At 41.4% G+C, this 13,152-nt stretch overlaps 2 protein-coding genes across 3 annotated transcripts; both read left to right on the top strand.

Moving 5' to 3' along the window:
- The first annotated feature begins 180 nt into the window (after positions 1 to 180).
- ccdc106a (coiled-coil domain containing 106a) lies at positions 181 to 4,578 on the top strand. The gene is made up of 8 exons (XM_069656152.1): positions 181 to 265; positions 800 to 869; positions 959 to 1,057; positions 1,159 to 1,380; positions 1,508 to 1,564; positions 1,697 to 1,972; positions 2,086 to 2,253; positions 2,366 to 4,578. The coding sequence occupies exons 2-8, from the start codon at positions 800 to 802 to the stop codon at positions 2,680 to 2,682; spliced, it is 1,209 nt and encodes a 402-aa protein (XP_069512253.1). The 5' UTR covers positions 181 to 265; the 3' UTR covers positions 2,683 to 4,578.
- Positions 4,579 to 4,983: 405 nt separating this feature from the next.
- Positions 4,984 to 11,319, top strand: u2af2a (U2 small nuclear RNA auxiliary factor 2a). 2 transcript variants are annotated; one of them, XM_069656031.1, is made up of 12 exons: positions 4,984 to 5,581; positions 6,416 to 6,557; positions 8,276 to 8,311; positions 8,564 to 8,667; positions 8,807 to 8,958; positions 9,057 to 9,173; positions 9,285 to 9,423; positions 9,562 to 9,641; positions 9,990 to 10,112; positions 10,214 to 10,300; positions 10,826 to 11,074; positions 11,169 to 11,319. In XM_069656031.1, exons 1-12 carry the CDS (start codon positions 5,533 to 5,535, stop codon positions 11,301 to 11,303), a joined length of 1,413 nt encoding a protein of 470 aa, XP_069512132.1. In that variant the 5' UTR covers positions 4,984 to 5,532; the 3' UTR covers positions 11,304 to 11,319. The 2 variants fall into 2 exon arrangements, with proteins under 2 accessions (XP_069512132.1, XP_069512131.1); XM_069656030.1 differs by having other exon boundaries at positions 9,285 to 9,441.
- The last annotated feature ends 1,833 nt before the right edge of the window (positions 11,320 to 13,152 follow it).

Here is a 13,152-nt window from a genome sequence, read left to right as displayed (position 1 = left end):
ACTGGGCGCTATAAATACATAGCATCATATAAAACCAACGTATCAAAACCTTTTTAATGTTATTTTTTATAACCGCTTACTGGATGATAAAGGGACGTTAATTTCATTACATCCGGAAATGACGTAAGACAGTACTGAAAAAATAAAACAGAGGTAATTGTTATTGTTAGCTTGTTAGCTAGCAGACGAACTCTTCTATGGAGATATGACTGAGTAATAACGTCTTATTACATGTGTACGATTAAGTTATTACAAACGTAAAGTGGTATGTACCCATTTCAGCACAATATATTTGTAGCAAGAGATTCTAGAAGTATCAGAGTGACGGGATTAAACACAGAAGTGTTAATAAATGATGGAATTTTAATTTTATATTCGTAGCTAAATTCTTGCTAACGTTTAGCCAGGCTAACGCAGTACAGAGCTAACGTCAACGTAATCTGTCCTCAACATTGTGGACACTGTACCAGGCCGCTACAAATTTAGATTTTAGTCACACATGCAGTTCAGCCGTTTCATTTTTTACGGGCTTGAACAGAGAAGTAGCAATAAAATAGAATCAGCTTTAGTTATCTGGCTGTCTCGGGTCCATAAAAAACGACCGATCACATCATGAAATTATGCTGGTGAACTGTACCTCCTGTAAATACATGTAAACGTAGGCATTATTTTTATATAAGGAAGTGTGTTTGTGGAATGTAATAGTGTGAAAAGCCCCAGACATTTCCTTAGCACAGACCAGTGAGATATCTTTATAACGTTTAACTAATCTAACAATCCTCATGTTGTCTCGTGTGAGATGGAGGACGGAAACAGGACTGATGCTGCTTCCACATCCAAGAGCCACGCAGGCTCACTCCACCTACAAAGTAAGGTTTTAAAAGCTAAAAAGAAATATACTTTTTCCACCTTTGGGTCGTGCATTACAATAAAACTATGCATATTTTCTCCTGTTCAGCTCCAAAAAATGAGGACACCTATGAAATTGCCATCCCTTATGAAGAGAGCAACTTTGAGCAGCAAGGATTTTTCAACCAGAGTGATCAAAATTTTGATGGTGATTATGAGAAGTAGTGCTCTAAAATTCACTTTTATCAGAACAATTATTTGCATCTTATACAAGTTTTTTGATATTCTGACTATCGTGTCTGTCCCCAGAGTCTCCCCAAACTGCAGCCCCAGCTCCAGTCAACAACTCATACATGGTGATCACCAACCTGCGGACCCAGCTACAGATCTCTCTGGAGAAAAACTCATGGCTGCAGAAAAGAATTGAAGACTTGGAAGAGGAGAGGGACTTCTTGCGTTGCCAGCTGGACCGCTTCATCTTTTCCACCAAGAGCCAGGGACAGGAGCAGAGTCAGAGCCAGTACAGTAACGGTGAGGACAGGGGACAGGTGTGACAATGTCTGAGAACAATTGGAGTATAGGTTGATTATAAAAAGAACTTTTAAAAGTCTCTCAGGATGGAAAAGTAATTATTGCCTCTGTGTTTGTTTCTCTGTAGGTTATGAACCTAGAAGATTCAACTGGAGGGCAAGAAGAGAGGAAGATCGCCCAGCTGGTAAAAACAAAGATTTATACATTTAACGGCTAATTTAAAAAACAGTCTTGGTGAGACAAAGTTGTCCTTACGTGTAGCATGTTTGAGGATTACTGCATTACATACATTAATATGACTTTCTTCTCTTCATAGAGCCACAGAAGACAGACTCACAGCATTTCCCCTCACGTCAGTTTATCCAACGAAGGCCTGGTCCTCCAACCATGATGCCCTCCAAAAACCACGTCACCAATCAGATAACCAATCAGCTTGCTTCTATTAATGCTTTGTTCAACTCCACACAATCCCAGGCCCTCTTGCAAAGCCATAGCCACAGCACTCCCAGTACTACAGCTGGTGGCAGCGGCAGCAACAGCGCGACAAGGTCATCCATAAATGAAATGAGCGGACATAGCAACGTAGGTCAAGGTAATTAATCACCTTAATTGATCTAATACGTTTGTGGTAAAAGAAATGGGAAAGAAATGTTGCTTGAGGCTTTTATCTTGTGAGTTTAGCTGATTTTTTTATGTTCTCGTCAGATTCACTTTCACTCTTGGGAGAAACCGATGACTACTTGGAGCAGGATGGTTTCCTCGAGGAGGAGGAATTGATATCAGGGGAAGATGTAATGTCAGATGCCATAAACAACAACAGACACCAGTTAAAGAGGAGGCGGATGTTCCGAGTCCCAAGAGAGCGGCAAAGAGGTAAGGGGAAGAAAAAGATCCTTTAACGAACCAACATTTTACTATTATTACTTGGCCACAAACTGCCATTTGACTGTTTTTCCATACTCTGTTGTACATGTTTTTTCATCAGTTAAAGATGCTGCTGGAGTGCTGTTTCGCTATAAGAAGATCCTGCTTACTTACCAGCGTCTGAAAAATATGTCGAAAGCCTTCCAAATCCACGGTGTGGACCGCAACACAGTCGCTTCCACCACACCTATAGCTGAGCTGCTACTAGTGGCCCCAGAGAAGGTGGCAGAGGTGGGTGAGTTTGACCCATCAAAGGAGAAGCTTCTGGACTATGCACGGCGCTGCTACACTGCCCTGGATGAGGAGACACTGAGCAGGGTGCAGGCCCTGAAAAAGAATAACCTGCTCCTGCCCATATCCTACAGGTTCAGACACTAAGGGGAGAAACAGGGCTGATTGGGAGGTGTCTCTGGGGAACAGTGAGGAGAGACGAGGCAGCTGGGTTCTGCTGCAGCGGGCCAGCTTGTCTGCAAGGAACGGATTAGTCCTAAGGCGCTAGGGTTTGTTCTACTTTCTCAGCATCCTGGATCTAGCCATGTAAACTGCGGCTGACGTTTGCTTTTCAGTCAAATAAACATTTCACATCTCATTTCTATTATCATTATGTTGTACAGGATTGTCAGTGTTTTCTGCAGATCCTCACCATCTGTTCAGTAATATTAAGGATGCAGCCAAGGCCTGCTGCAGCCGAAAAGGGAAAACATGGTTCTTATTGAGCAAAATTGCATGTCTGTTTGAATCACAATGCGTTTTTGCTATTAGGATTATATGTTTAGGATTATAAACTGAGTGTTACTAATTTAGCTCATTTATGTTTTAACCCTGACACACAGACCTTTTATTTCCTAATCATGTGGATCAGTGGGAGGCCAGTATTTTGTTGAATTTGTTGCTTGGATCATTTCAGTTTTAAAAGTCTACATGTTTTATAAACCAAGTAAACTTAAGTCACTTTATTTTTGTGCAATTTTGACACAATCCTAAAAATATGTTAGTTTTCAATCACAATGTCTGTGAGTGTTTCAATTATGCTGCACTTCACATATTTTTATAATTAATTTTAAGAGCTAATCAGTTATTTTTTTATATTGCTATGTGTCTCTTTATTGTATTGTTATTTTGGTATTGTCATAATATCCTAAACCATGTTCACTTGCCTTAATATAATTTTTGTGATTTCCTCAAAAGACATGCAATAGTTTTGGGTCCCTTTCATTCCGTGAACACTCACTGAATTACACTGATTTCTGTCTACCTCTCCTGGTTTAAAGGAGGAGAGAACTTTGTAAGAGATGGAAATCGATATAATCATTATCTCACTATTGAAAAGACGAGTTCAACATTATGTAGTGCAAATGCATTTCTGACAGTAACAAAAGTCTGACACTTGATTTTAGTCAAAAATGAAAGTAGGAAACAAATGAAATATGTTGGTGATAATGTATGTGTTTGACTTATAATAATAATAATGTGGTCGCTCTTGGGGCCAGTTTTTGCAAAAATACTGCAACATTACTCTGTTGTTCCACTAGAAGTTGTACCAACACCTTTTGTAAATGAACTGCACTAAAATACAGTAAATGTCATTTCTTATACTTCCGGTATTGAGGTTCTTGTAATGCTTTGGTGTTAATAATAGCATTTTTTTAAATGCAGAACAGAGCATCAACTATACTAGCTACTTTAAAGATAGTCTAACGTTTGATTCTGTGGGAAAATTGGATTTAACAGTGTGAGCTACAACAACAGCAAAAGCAGCTAGCTGGTGTACAAGAAGGATCTATCGCCTTCCAATTATGCACGACAAACTCGTGTGAAAAGAGCTCACTTTTGACAAAAGGTTTGGTCTAAATTTGGAATTTTGAAAGTAGTAGACAAGCTAAATGGTAAATTAATTTTGTCTTTTTGGATGGCCTAAGCAAGCAGTTAAAGGGGAAGTACATTTGCTTAGCACACTAGTCTCATATGTGTCACGTTTGTGTTTATTGAGTGACATTTGAATCTAACTGAAACAATGGCTGTCATTCATCAAGAAAATACTAAGACTCAAATGTCATAAAGTCATTTGATTTCCTAAACAATGTAGAATCATTAATCCGTTAAAAGGGGATTTCAAGTCAAGTGTTTGAGATTTGTGAAGTATTTCTTAGCTTGTCTTTGAAGAATTGTGCATACATAAAATTATGTGCAAAAGGGAATTTTGTCGTCTTTTAGCATCAGAGTTCTTACTTGGAGCATTTACTTTGTAACCTAGCAGTCAGAGTTCGTCCTTGGAAGAACATCGAGGTTCTGAATATTTTGTATTAACTTGGTAAACCCAGTGGGTGTAACCATGTTTAACTTAAAATAAATCCTTTGATTAGCAATAAATTACCGCTACATTTATGCCCTTTTCTGTAAACACAAACTATTTGCTGTAGACTAGAGATTTAATGGTTTGAATCCTGCCTGTCTTTCTTGCAAAGCCATTAACTATTAACCTGCAAAATATTGCTTTGTAATACTGTAAATAACACATCTGTGGTAGACGATGATGACACCTAATTAAGTTAGCATAATAACGAGTGGGAATACGTGTAAATTTCACTTTTCTTCTGTGTTATCCTGAAGCACAGCTGCTTCGAAGCGTCCTTTTCACTCCCCGGAAACCTGTTATTTATCAACTTCCGGTGTCACGGGGTACCTGGAGACGGAGCAAAAAAGCGGGCATACCGAAATCGTAACTGGTTTCGCTTGTCTTTAAGCGTTGGAAAGCGTATACATTTGACGTATAGAGCGAAAGAATTGTGCATCGTGGACCAGTGACTTCCTGGGATTTACCTTTGGCTTTGAAAGGAGTCTCATTCATTCGTCTTTCGTACTAGCTAGTCAGCTAACTAGCTAACGAGCTCCCACAGCAGTGTCTGGAGCAGCAGGCCCATTCTTCTTCTGGACTTTGCTACAAGCTATTTAGCATTAGCAAGCTAACGCATGCGAACACGTTTTCTTTCTCAATGATTTTGTCTGTTACGTTGTAAATACATACCACACGGCTAATGTCGGGGCTGTTTAACATTTATTGGCAGTTCTATTGTTAAGTAGGCTACAAGGTGAAGCAAACTTCCGTAATTTAAACCTGTGAGAGACTTGCTTTTTAGAAGTGTTGTCCACTTTGTTGCTAGCTTAAGCTAGCCGTTACCAACTGAACAACGCAGTCGCTGAAAACGTAGTAGCCTTCAACTCACAGAGATGTCGGACTTTGACGAATTCGAAAGACAGCTATCGGAAAACAAACAAGGTAAATGTATCAGTTGCACCACAATAACTATAGCGTTATTAGTACTTTGATTGGATATGTCGCCATCTTTTTAGCCAGCCCTGGATATGTCTATTTACTGGAACACTGTGGGCTACATTATTAGCCCCCCGCCTTGAGCCTTTGGAGATGCGTTGCATGCTAATGCTGCTCGACAGACAAGTCTGTCGTACTAATCACGACTAATGTCAGATAATATAAGATACATATGTACGAATCTTGACATCTGGCTTAACAATTTAACGTTTATCGTTACTTCTATTGTTTCTCTAAGGCAGGGGAGGTCTATATCATGGTGGTGCTCCTGACTGTACCAGCTGACTGACTGGGGCAGCTAGCATGCATGCTTTGCAGCTGTTGTGTCCAGTTAACATTTCCTGTGCGATTTACACCCACCTGTTCATAAAAGGAATCATAACCACTACCTTTATCCTTCATTAGCTCTGTGAAAGTAATGATATTTTATCACTACCTTTAGATAGGTTAGTAAACAATGTTAGCCTATGAACAGGCCAGATTGTACGTCTTATTTGTCTGGTCTCCTATTTCAAATTCAACTGATACAATGTATTGATTTAATAGTATTAAATAGCCAATTTTAGTATTACTATGTGAACAAAGGGATGTTAGACAGATTCACACTAGTGATGTTGCTGTTATTTCCATGGCCAGTTATTCTACTTGTGATCTAAGCTGTAATTGTTTTTCCCATGACAACTAGTATCAGTGAGTTGCTCTGCGTTCATTGTTCCAGGGGCGTTCTGTGCATTTCATTTATATACTGTACTGTAGCTAACAAGCACTCTATTTCTGCAGCTGAAAGGGACAAAGAGAACCGCCACCACCGCCGGTCCTCTTCCCGCAGCCGCAGCAGAGAGAGGAAAAGGAGGAGCAGAGACCGGGATAGACGCAGCAGGGACCGCCGTGGGGACAGTAAGGAGCGCAGACACAGACGCAGGTTAGTACCTTTGTTCAACTACACTTGGGCCGACAAACTGTTAAAACAAATGTCACATCATCATATATCCCTCCTTACTGGCGTCTGCAGTTTACACTAACAGTGTTTCAGTCAAGTATATGCCACGGCTATGAATTATTTTGACCACAAATATTAAAAGAAGCAATTTTTTGGGTCCCAAGAGCTCAGGATATTCCTCAGAGTAAATGTGGGTAACGGATGCACACAAGCATGCACACACTTTTTAAGAGTTTGGCATCCCTCTGAGTGTGCACACGTATGTGTGTGTTTTTGCCACATCAGCATGTCTTTACACCTTTGACTTGGTCTTGGTTTTGAACAGTTGCCTGCTGTATTGTAGAAGGACCATCACATTCACACAGGAAATTACACTAATCCATTATAACTGATTAAAAACCAAACTTTAACTCTACCCTTCTAAGCGTGCTCCTGTCATCCATTTTGAGGGTTGATCTCATCCTGCAACATTGGAGGATGCCATTCTGAGCAACAGTGCCAATTCACATATGTGTCTGCAGGAGGCTGTTCAGTGTAGTTGTAGATCACAATGACACATTCAACTGAAGTTCGATAGGATGGTTCAGTGACCTCAGTGAATTACATAAGTATAAATGGACTGCATTTAAGCATAATATCCATATGAATAGCAATAATGTTTCTTCAACAATCAGCCTTCATATCGTCTATTTTGGATGATGTTATTTTTATCTGTCCCTCAGCCCTCTTTCATACGTGCTAATGACATTGTAGTAATTTTACCTCAAGCTTACGGGCCAAGCCTTTGAATACACAAAGCATCAACTGCTGTAAGCTCTTTAACGGTCTGGATAATTTAACTCAGGTCATTGAAACTACCTTATGAATTATCAAGCAGACATGAGCATTTCTTCCTGCAGTTCTATTAATATCACTGTTATTCTTTATTTCCTTGTGTCCCGTAATCTCAGGTGTCTTTGACACACGCAGCCATGCGGGATGTTTGTGCCTGTCTCATGACGATGAGCCTCAGCTGCAGTGTTTGATCAAATCTCTTTAGGCTTGTGGCTGAGGGGAAAATTTCATACAGGTGCAAGCTCTTCCCTGAACACTTCCAACACTGTTCATAACAACCTAACGGGATGACTAGCTTGTCGGTTCTCAGGGAGGGATATGCTCGCTTTTATACACATTTTTTTTGCATAAGGTCATCAGGTCATCAGTAGTCTAATCTTTGGACTAGGTTTGTATGAGGCAGATTTGAACACCTCCTTAACGATTTTGTGTATACATTACTTCTATACTTTTGTTGGCTGTGAATATGACCTCTGGCCGGGCTCTTGCTCCTTGTCTATCTGTGCTATTTGAAACATGTTACTGGTGTTCACTTATTGTGAGCACGTGGTCAGAGGATGTAAAATTTGACGGCTCTGTGGCTGCTGTGTTGTAGTTTTTTCAAGATTTCCTCTCTGCTTTTATTGCATCATTAGTTAGTAGTTCACGAATGGTTTTGCATGTCAGCTGTGAGACTCACTGAATGCAGTGGTTTGTCACCTCTATGAAGGTATTTCGTGCTTTTAGAAACACGCTATGAAAAAGCTCCGGATGGCTTTTTGTACTCGGCGAGGGTCATGGAATATCAGGCTTTAATTTTGTGGAAATGTTGGTGAATGTCATGGTTGATTTGAGAGAAATGTGAAACCCTTCCAATGTCATTTCAGCTCACCATCCAGCTTCCCCCAGGACAATGCTGGAAGGTAATACAGCAAACTAACACAAAGCCAGTTTGTGCATTATTGCAACAACTGCAATTTAATGACCTCCCCCTGATTCTATGTACTCATTGTGTAAAATACCTGCCTGGACTGGGGTTTCTCTCCCTTTGATTCCCTTTACCATGTTTACAAACCAATCATCGGATCTGTAGTTTACTGCTGAGCTAATCAGAGACATCTTTTACATGTTGATTGTTCTACGTCTGTTTTACCTGTCTTGTTCTCCTCCAATAGCCGTTCTCCGCACCGCGAGAAGAAGAAGAAGGTGAAGAAGTACTGGGATGTCCCTCCACCTGGTTTTGAACACATCACTCCCATGCAGTACAAAGCCATGCAAGGTAACGACCCCAGTTTTCATTATTTGATTCATTTTTAAAAGGCTTTATAGTTTCAGAGTAATTTTTTTTTTGTTACATACAGCAGTTATAAAATACTATTTGAATAAGCTGTTAAATATTTCCTTTCTTTGCTCTCCAGCTGCAGGCCAGATCCCAGCCACAGCCCTCCTGCCGACCATGACTCCAGATGGCCTGGCTGTTACCCCCACCCCTGTACCTGTAGTGGGCAGCCAGATGACCCGGCAGGCCCGCCGGCTCTATGTGGGCAACATCCCATTTGGTATCACAGAGGTGAGGAACAGGACGGCATCTGGCTTTTGAGTCTGGAAAACATAGTAAATAATTTCAGCTGTAGTTAAACTAACTTTTCCTGCCTCTCTTCTGTGCAGGAGTCCATGATGGATTTCTTCAATGCCCAGATGCGTTTGGGTGGTCTAACTCAGGCCCCTGGAAACCCTGTTCTTGCAGTACAGATCAACCAGGATAAGAACTTTGCCTTCCTTGAGGTGAGATAACCCCCGCATGAACTTGTCTGTTGTTCTCCCTGGGCGGATCCATGTTGCCATGTTTAAACAGCAGTTTTGAGTTGAACGCCCTGTAACTGTGTCTGTGTGTAGTTTCGTTCAGTGGATGAAACGACTCAGGCCATGGCCTTTGATGGCATCATCTTTCAAGGCCAGAGTCTGAAGATCCGTCGTCCCCATGATTACCAACCTCTGCCGGGCATGAGCGAGAACCCCAGTGTCTATGTGCCTGGTACACAGACAATTAATGGTTTTTAACTCTTATGTACTTGTGGCATAATTCATAAGTCATCAATAATAAATTTTACAACAGCTAGCTCTTCATGCTTCTCAGTTTATGTTGGTGCTGTCAACTTTGTGCATCCTGTAGGTGTGGTGTCCACAGTGGTTCCTGACTCGGCTCACAAGCTCTTCATCGGCGGCTTGCCCAACTACCTGAATGATGACCAGGTCAGTGTTTCTGCATGGGACAGCTCTGCCTCCAATCTGAGCTAAAGCCAATGTAGAGCAGAAAACGCGTATATTCCATCCTAAACAGTGTAACCGACCTCGACTATAGCTTTCGTTTTAAAGTAGTCCACCTTATTACGCAAATATAGTTGTACAAACGTGCAAATAACAGTAAACACATTGAAGGATAAATCATGAAAGAATAAAGGACCTCGTTTTAGGCCGGCAGTGATGTAGTTTGCTGATCATTAGCGATGCTAATCCTGGAGCTATGTTGTTCACGTGATGGGAATGTCAGTGGAGATGTTTAGAAAGCACTCTACTTTAAGGTGAACTCTCTTGTCTCAGGTGAAAGAGCTGCTGACGTCATTTGGCCCCCTGAAGGCCTTCAACCTGGTGAAGGACAGTGCTACAGGCTTATCCAAAGGATATGCCTTCTGTGAATATGTTGACGTCAACCTTAATGACCAGGTAACTAATGCAGCAATAAAAAGGAGTTACACTGTCAGTTTAAACTCCAAAGATTGTGTTGGTTCTTTAAAGTATAATTATAACCCTTTATATTGTTACAGGCGATCGCTGGGCTGAACGGCATGCAGCTGGGAGACAAGAAGCTGCTGGTGCAGAGAGCCAGTGTGGGATCCAAGAACGCCACTCTGGTGAGTGTCCAACGGCTGGACGGGTGACAGCAGGGCGGTGGGAGGCGGGATGCTCTTTTGGAGTTGCTAAAATGGTTGAGGACGCATTAGTGATTAAATCTACTGTAGCAATTTATCTGCTGCTCTCTCAGGTCAACGAGTGCACTTGTAAAACTCCTTAATTAGTAAATTTGTGTTTGCAAAGTAGTCTTTCTGCTGTATATGATGATCAGCTATTGACCACTGAGAAGTTACAGTCTGATCATCAAAGTTGCACAAAGGTGGATATAAAATAGGGTAAAAGAAGTTTTGTATGGTTGATTTGCCTAAAAAGAAACAAAACATGAGCTGTAATTTATGTGAACCAATTCTTAATGGGGTTTTTTTTAGTGCTAGCCACAGGGGAGGCTCTGTGTGCTTCATCATACCAAATGATATCTTCTCTTTCTCCAGTTTTAGCCAATAGATCTAGTTTGATATTTTGCAGCCGGTCATTATCTAAACAACTCATTAACCTTGTCCTAATTTTTGTGTCTGTCCCTCCAGACAAGTATAAACCAGACCCCCGTGACGCTGCAGGTGCCAGGTCTGAACAGCTCAGTGACACAGATGGGTGGCCTGCCCACCGAGGTGCTGTGTCTGATGAACATGGTGGCCCCGGAGGAGCTGCTGGATGATGAAGAATATGAGGAGATTGTTGAGGACGTCAGGGACGAGTGCAGCAAGTACGGCCAGGTGAAGAGCATCGAGATCCCACGACCTGTGGACGGCCTGGAGGTGCCCGGAACCGGCAAGGTAGGAACTGTTACGATGAATTCAGTCGTGTTAGATTCACAACAGGTTTTTTTTTCATCATTGTAATGTTGTTTTTTTCACTCTTCTGTTATAGATCTTTGTGGAGTTCATGTCAGTCTTTGACTCCCAGAAGGCCATGCAGGGGCTGACAGGAAGGAAGTTTGCCAACAGGGTGGTGGTGACCAAATACTGCGATCCAGACGCTTATCACCGCCGAGACTTCTGGTAGAGGAGGCATGAAGAGAAGGGGGTGGGGGGGTCGGGCGGGGAGGGTTGGGAGGGAATGTGTTCTAGCAATTTCCAAATCAGCCCCCTCATTGATTTGGTAAATCTGGAAGTATAATTAATTTGACAACATCAAATTTACTATTTCAAGATCTACATGAAATGTCCAGCGGCTAAATTGGGATTGGAAAAGAGGAAGAATTAGGGGGTTTATATCCGGACCATTACAGAGGGGGCTAGTTTGGGTGGCAGGGGTGTAGCTCGGCGGGAGGGGGAGTCAAAGATTTTTGAGCAATGTGTGTAATAACAGGTCCAGGGGTGGGTTCAACATTTTTTATACTTTGTGAGAACGGGATGTCATTTTGGGGGGCGGGGGGTGGCACATTAAATGTTTGTATTTAAATGGAGGTAGCCTGTTTTAAGTACATCAGGAAGGAGGTGCAGGAGGGAACCAACTGGACTGCTGCGATTGAGAAAGAGGGACGGAGAGAACAGGAGTGTTTATTTGTGACAGGGGGTGTGTGGGGGAGATGGAGAGGAAGATGAGGGCCTTTTTTGTTTGACCATCCAGTGTAGATACACAGTAGCTGTAACATAACCTTCAGTTTGCCGTCGTCATTAGAAAGGGGAAAGGAGACTCATTTCTTCACGTTCCTTCATTTCCATCAGTCTGCCCCTTCCCCCTCAGGACGATTGTTAAAGAATCTGTTGTCTAATTGGACTGAATGTTAACTGTAATCGTTTCCCATACTGTGTGTAGCTTCACTGATTTGAGCTGTAATATGACCTCGTATTAAGGCCGCAGAATAACATGCAGGAAAGAACATTTTCAAAAATGCTTGTTAGACTTTCTTTTATTCTCTGTACTGTTTTTTTTTTTTCTCACGTCCATCTTTTGTGCACAGCTTTTAACAGGTGAGATTTTCTGTCAGCAGTTCAGTCCTGGTTTTAGTCAAGCGCTTACAAACACACATGCAGGGAGGTTAACAGATTGGTATCAAACAGGAGGTTTATCTCTTCCTTACCAAAAAGCCTTAATGCTTTTACATGTCAAATCGCTAACGACAGAAATTCGGCTTGCCCCTCCCATCATGAGTGATATCAGTATGTTCATAGGTGTCACTATTCTTGCATCACCACTTTTCATTTGTCCATGTTTCCCTGCAGATTTAGGATGTAAGATGTGTTGGACACGGTTGTTTTTCTGTGCAACGTCTCACCTCTTTGACAAGACCAAATAAACACATGACTAATACCCACGGCTCATGTTGTGCTGCAGAGTGAAACCAAAACAGAACACAAATTCTCCACTCCCGGCCCGATTTGTTAAAAACAGAAAGTAAAGGCGTCTTGTCCACACTAATGACTTATAACTAAACCTCGTTCTGCAGCTCGTTACACAGATTAATGGATAAATTAAAGCCTGCAGACGAATAGTTCCTATCATCACTTATTAAAGTAAAAGTATTTGACTTTCCTGATTTTATTAGTCAGCATGTTAGAAACTGTCCGTATGTACTTACTTCTCATCTCCCTCATCGTCTGCCCCTGATTCTCTGAGGACCACATGTTCACGCTGTACGGGCTGCTTTCATTTGATACCTTTGGTTGCTTGAGTTGGCACTGAAGACAGATTGTGTCGGTGATAACACTTATGAGATGTTACTCTTTACTTTCTGAAAACCTGCTTTCTCAGTGTCACTGTGTCATTTACTTTTTTTTTTTCTCTCTCTCTCTCTCTTGAAAAAAATGTGATTTCTTAAATGATTTAAAACCCTAAAAAAACACATCTAGTTTATAAAAAGCAAAAACAGTCTTTCATTTGTCCGATTTGTTTTCAAATGTTGATTAAA

Source organism: Semicossyphus pulcher, unplaced genomic scaffold (assembly GCF_022749685.1).
Source record: "Semicossyphus pulcher isolate SPU_LCO1_2020_fin unplaced genomic scaffold, fSemPul1.0.p SCAF_9, whole genome shotgun sequence".
NCBI lineage: Eukaryota > Metazoa > Chordata > Actinopteri > Labriformes > Labridae > Semicossyphus > Semicossyphus pulcher.
This window is presented reverse-complemented; position numbering and strand designations above follow the sequence as displayed.

Bases quoted from the DNA above. Each gene is read 5' to 3' on its own strand.
- u2af2a (XM_069656030.1), top strand. From the start codon at position 5,533: ATGTCGGACTTTGACGAATTCGAAAGACAGCTATCGGAAAACAAACAA. The intron at 5,582-6,415 runs GTAAATGTATCA...CTATTTCTGCAG, and splicing joins GCTATCGGAAAACAAACAAG to CTGAAAGGGACAAAGAGAAC. The intron at 9,442-9,561 runs GTTTTTAACTCT...TGCATCCTGTAG, and splicing joins TGGTACACAGACAATTAATG to GTGTGGTGTCCACAGTGGTT.
- ccdc106a (XM_069656152.1), top strand. From the start codon at position 800: ATGGAGGACGGAAACAGGACTGATGCTGCTTCCACATCCAAGAGCCAC. The intron at 1,381-1,507 runs GTGAGGACAGGG...GTTTCTCTGTAG, and splicing joins TCAGAGCCAGTACAGTAACG to GTTATGAACCTAGAAGATTC. The intron at 2,254-2,365 runs GTAAGGGGAAGA...TTTTTTCATCAG, and splicing joins CCCAAGAGAGCGGCAAAGAG to TTAAAGATGCTGCTGGAGTG.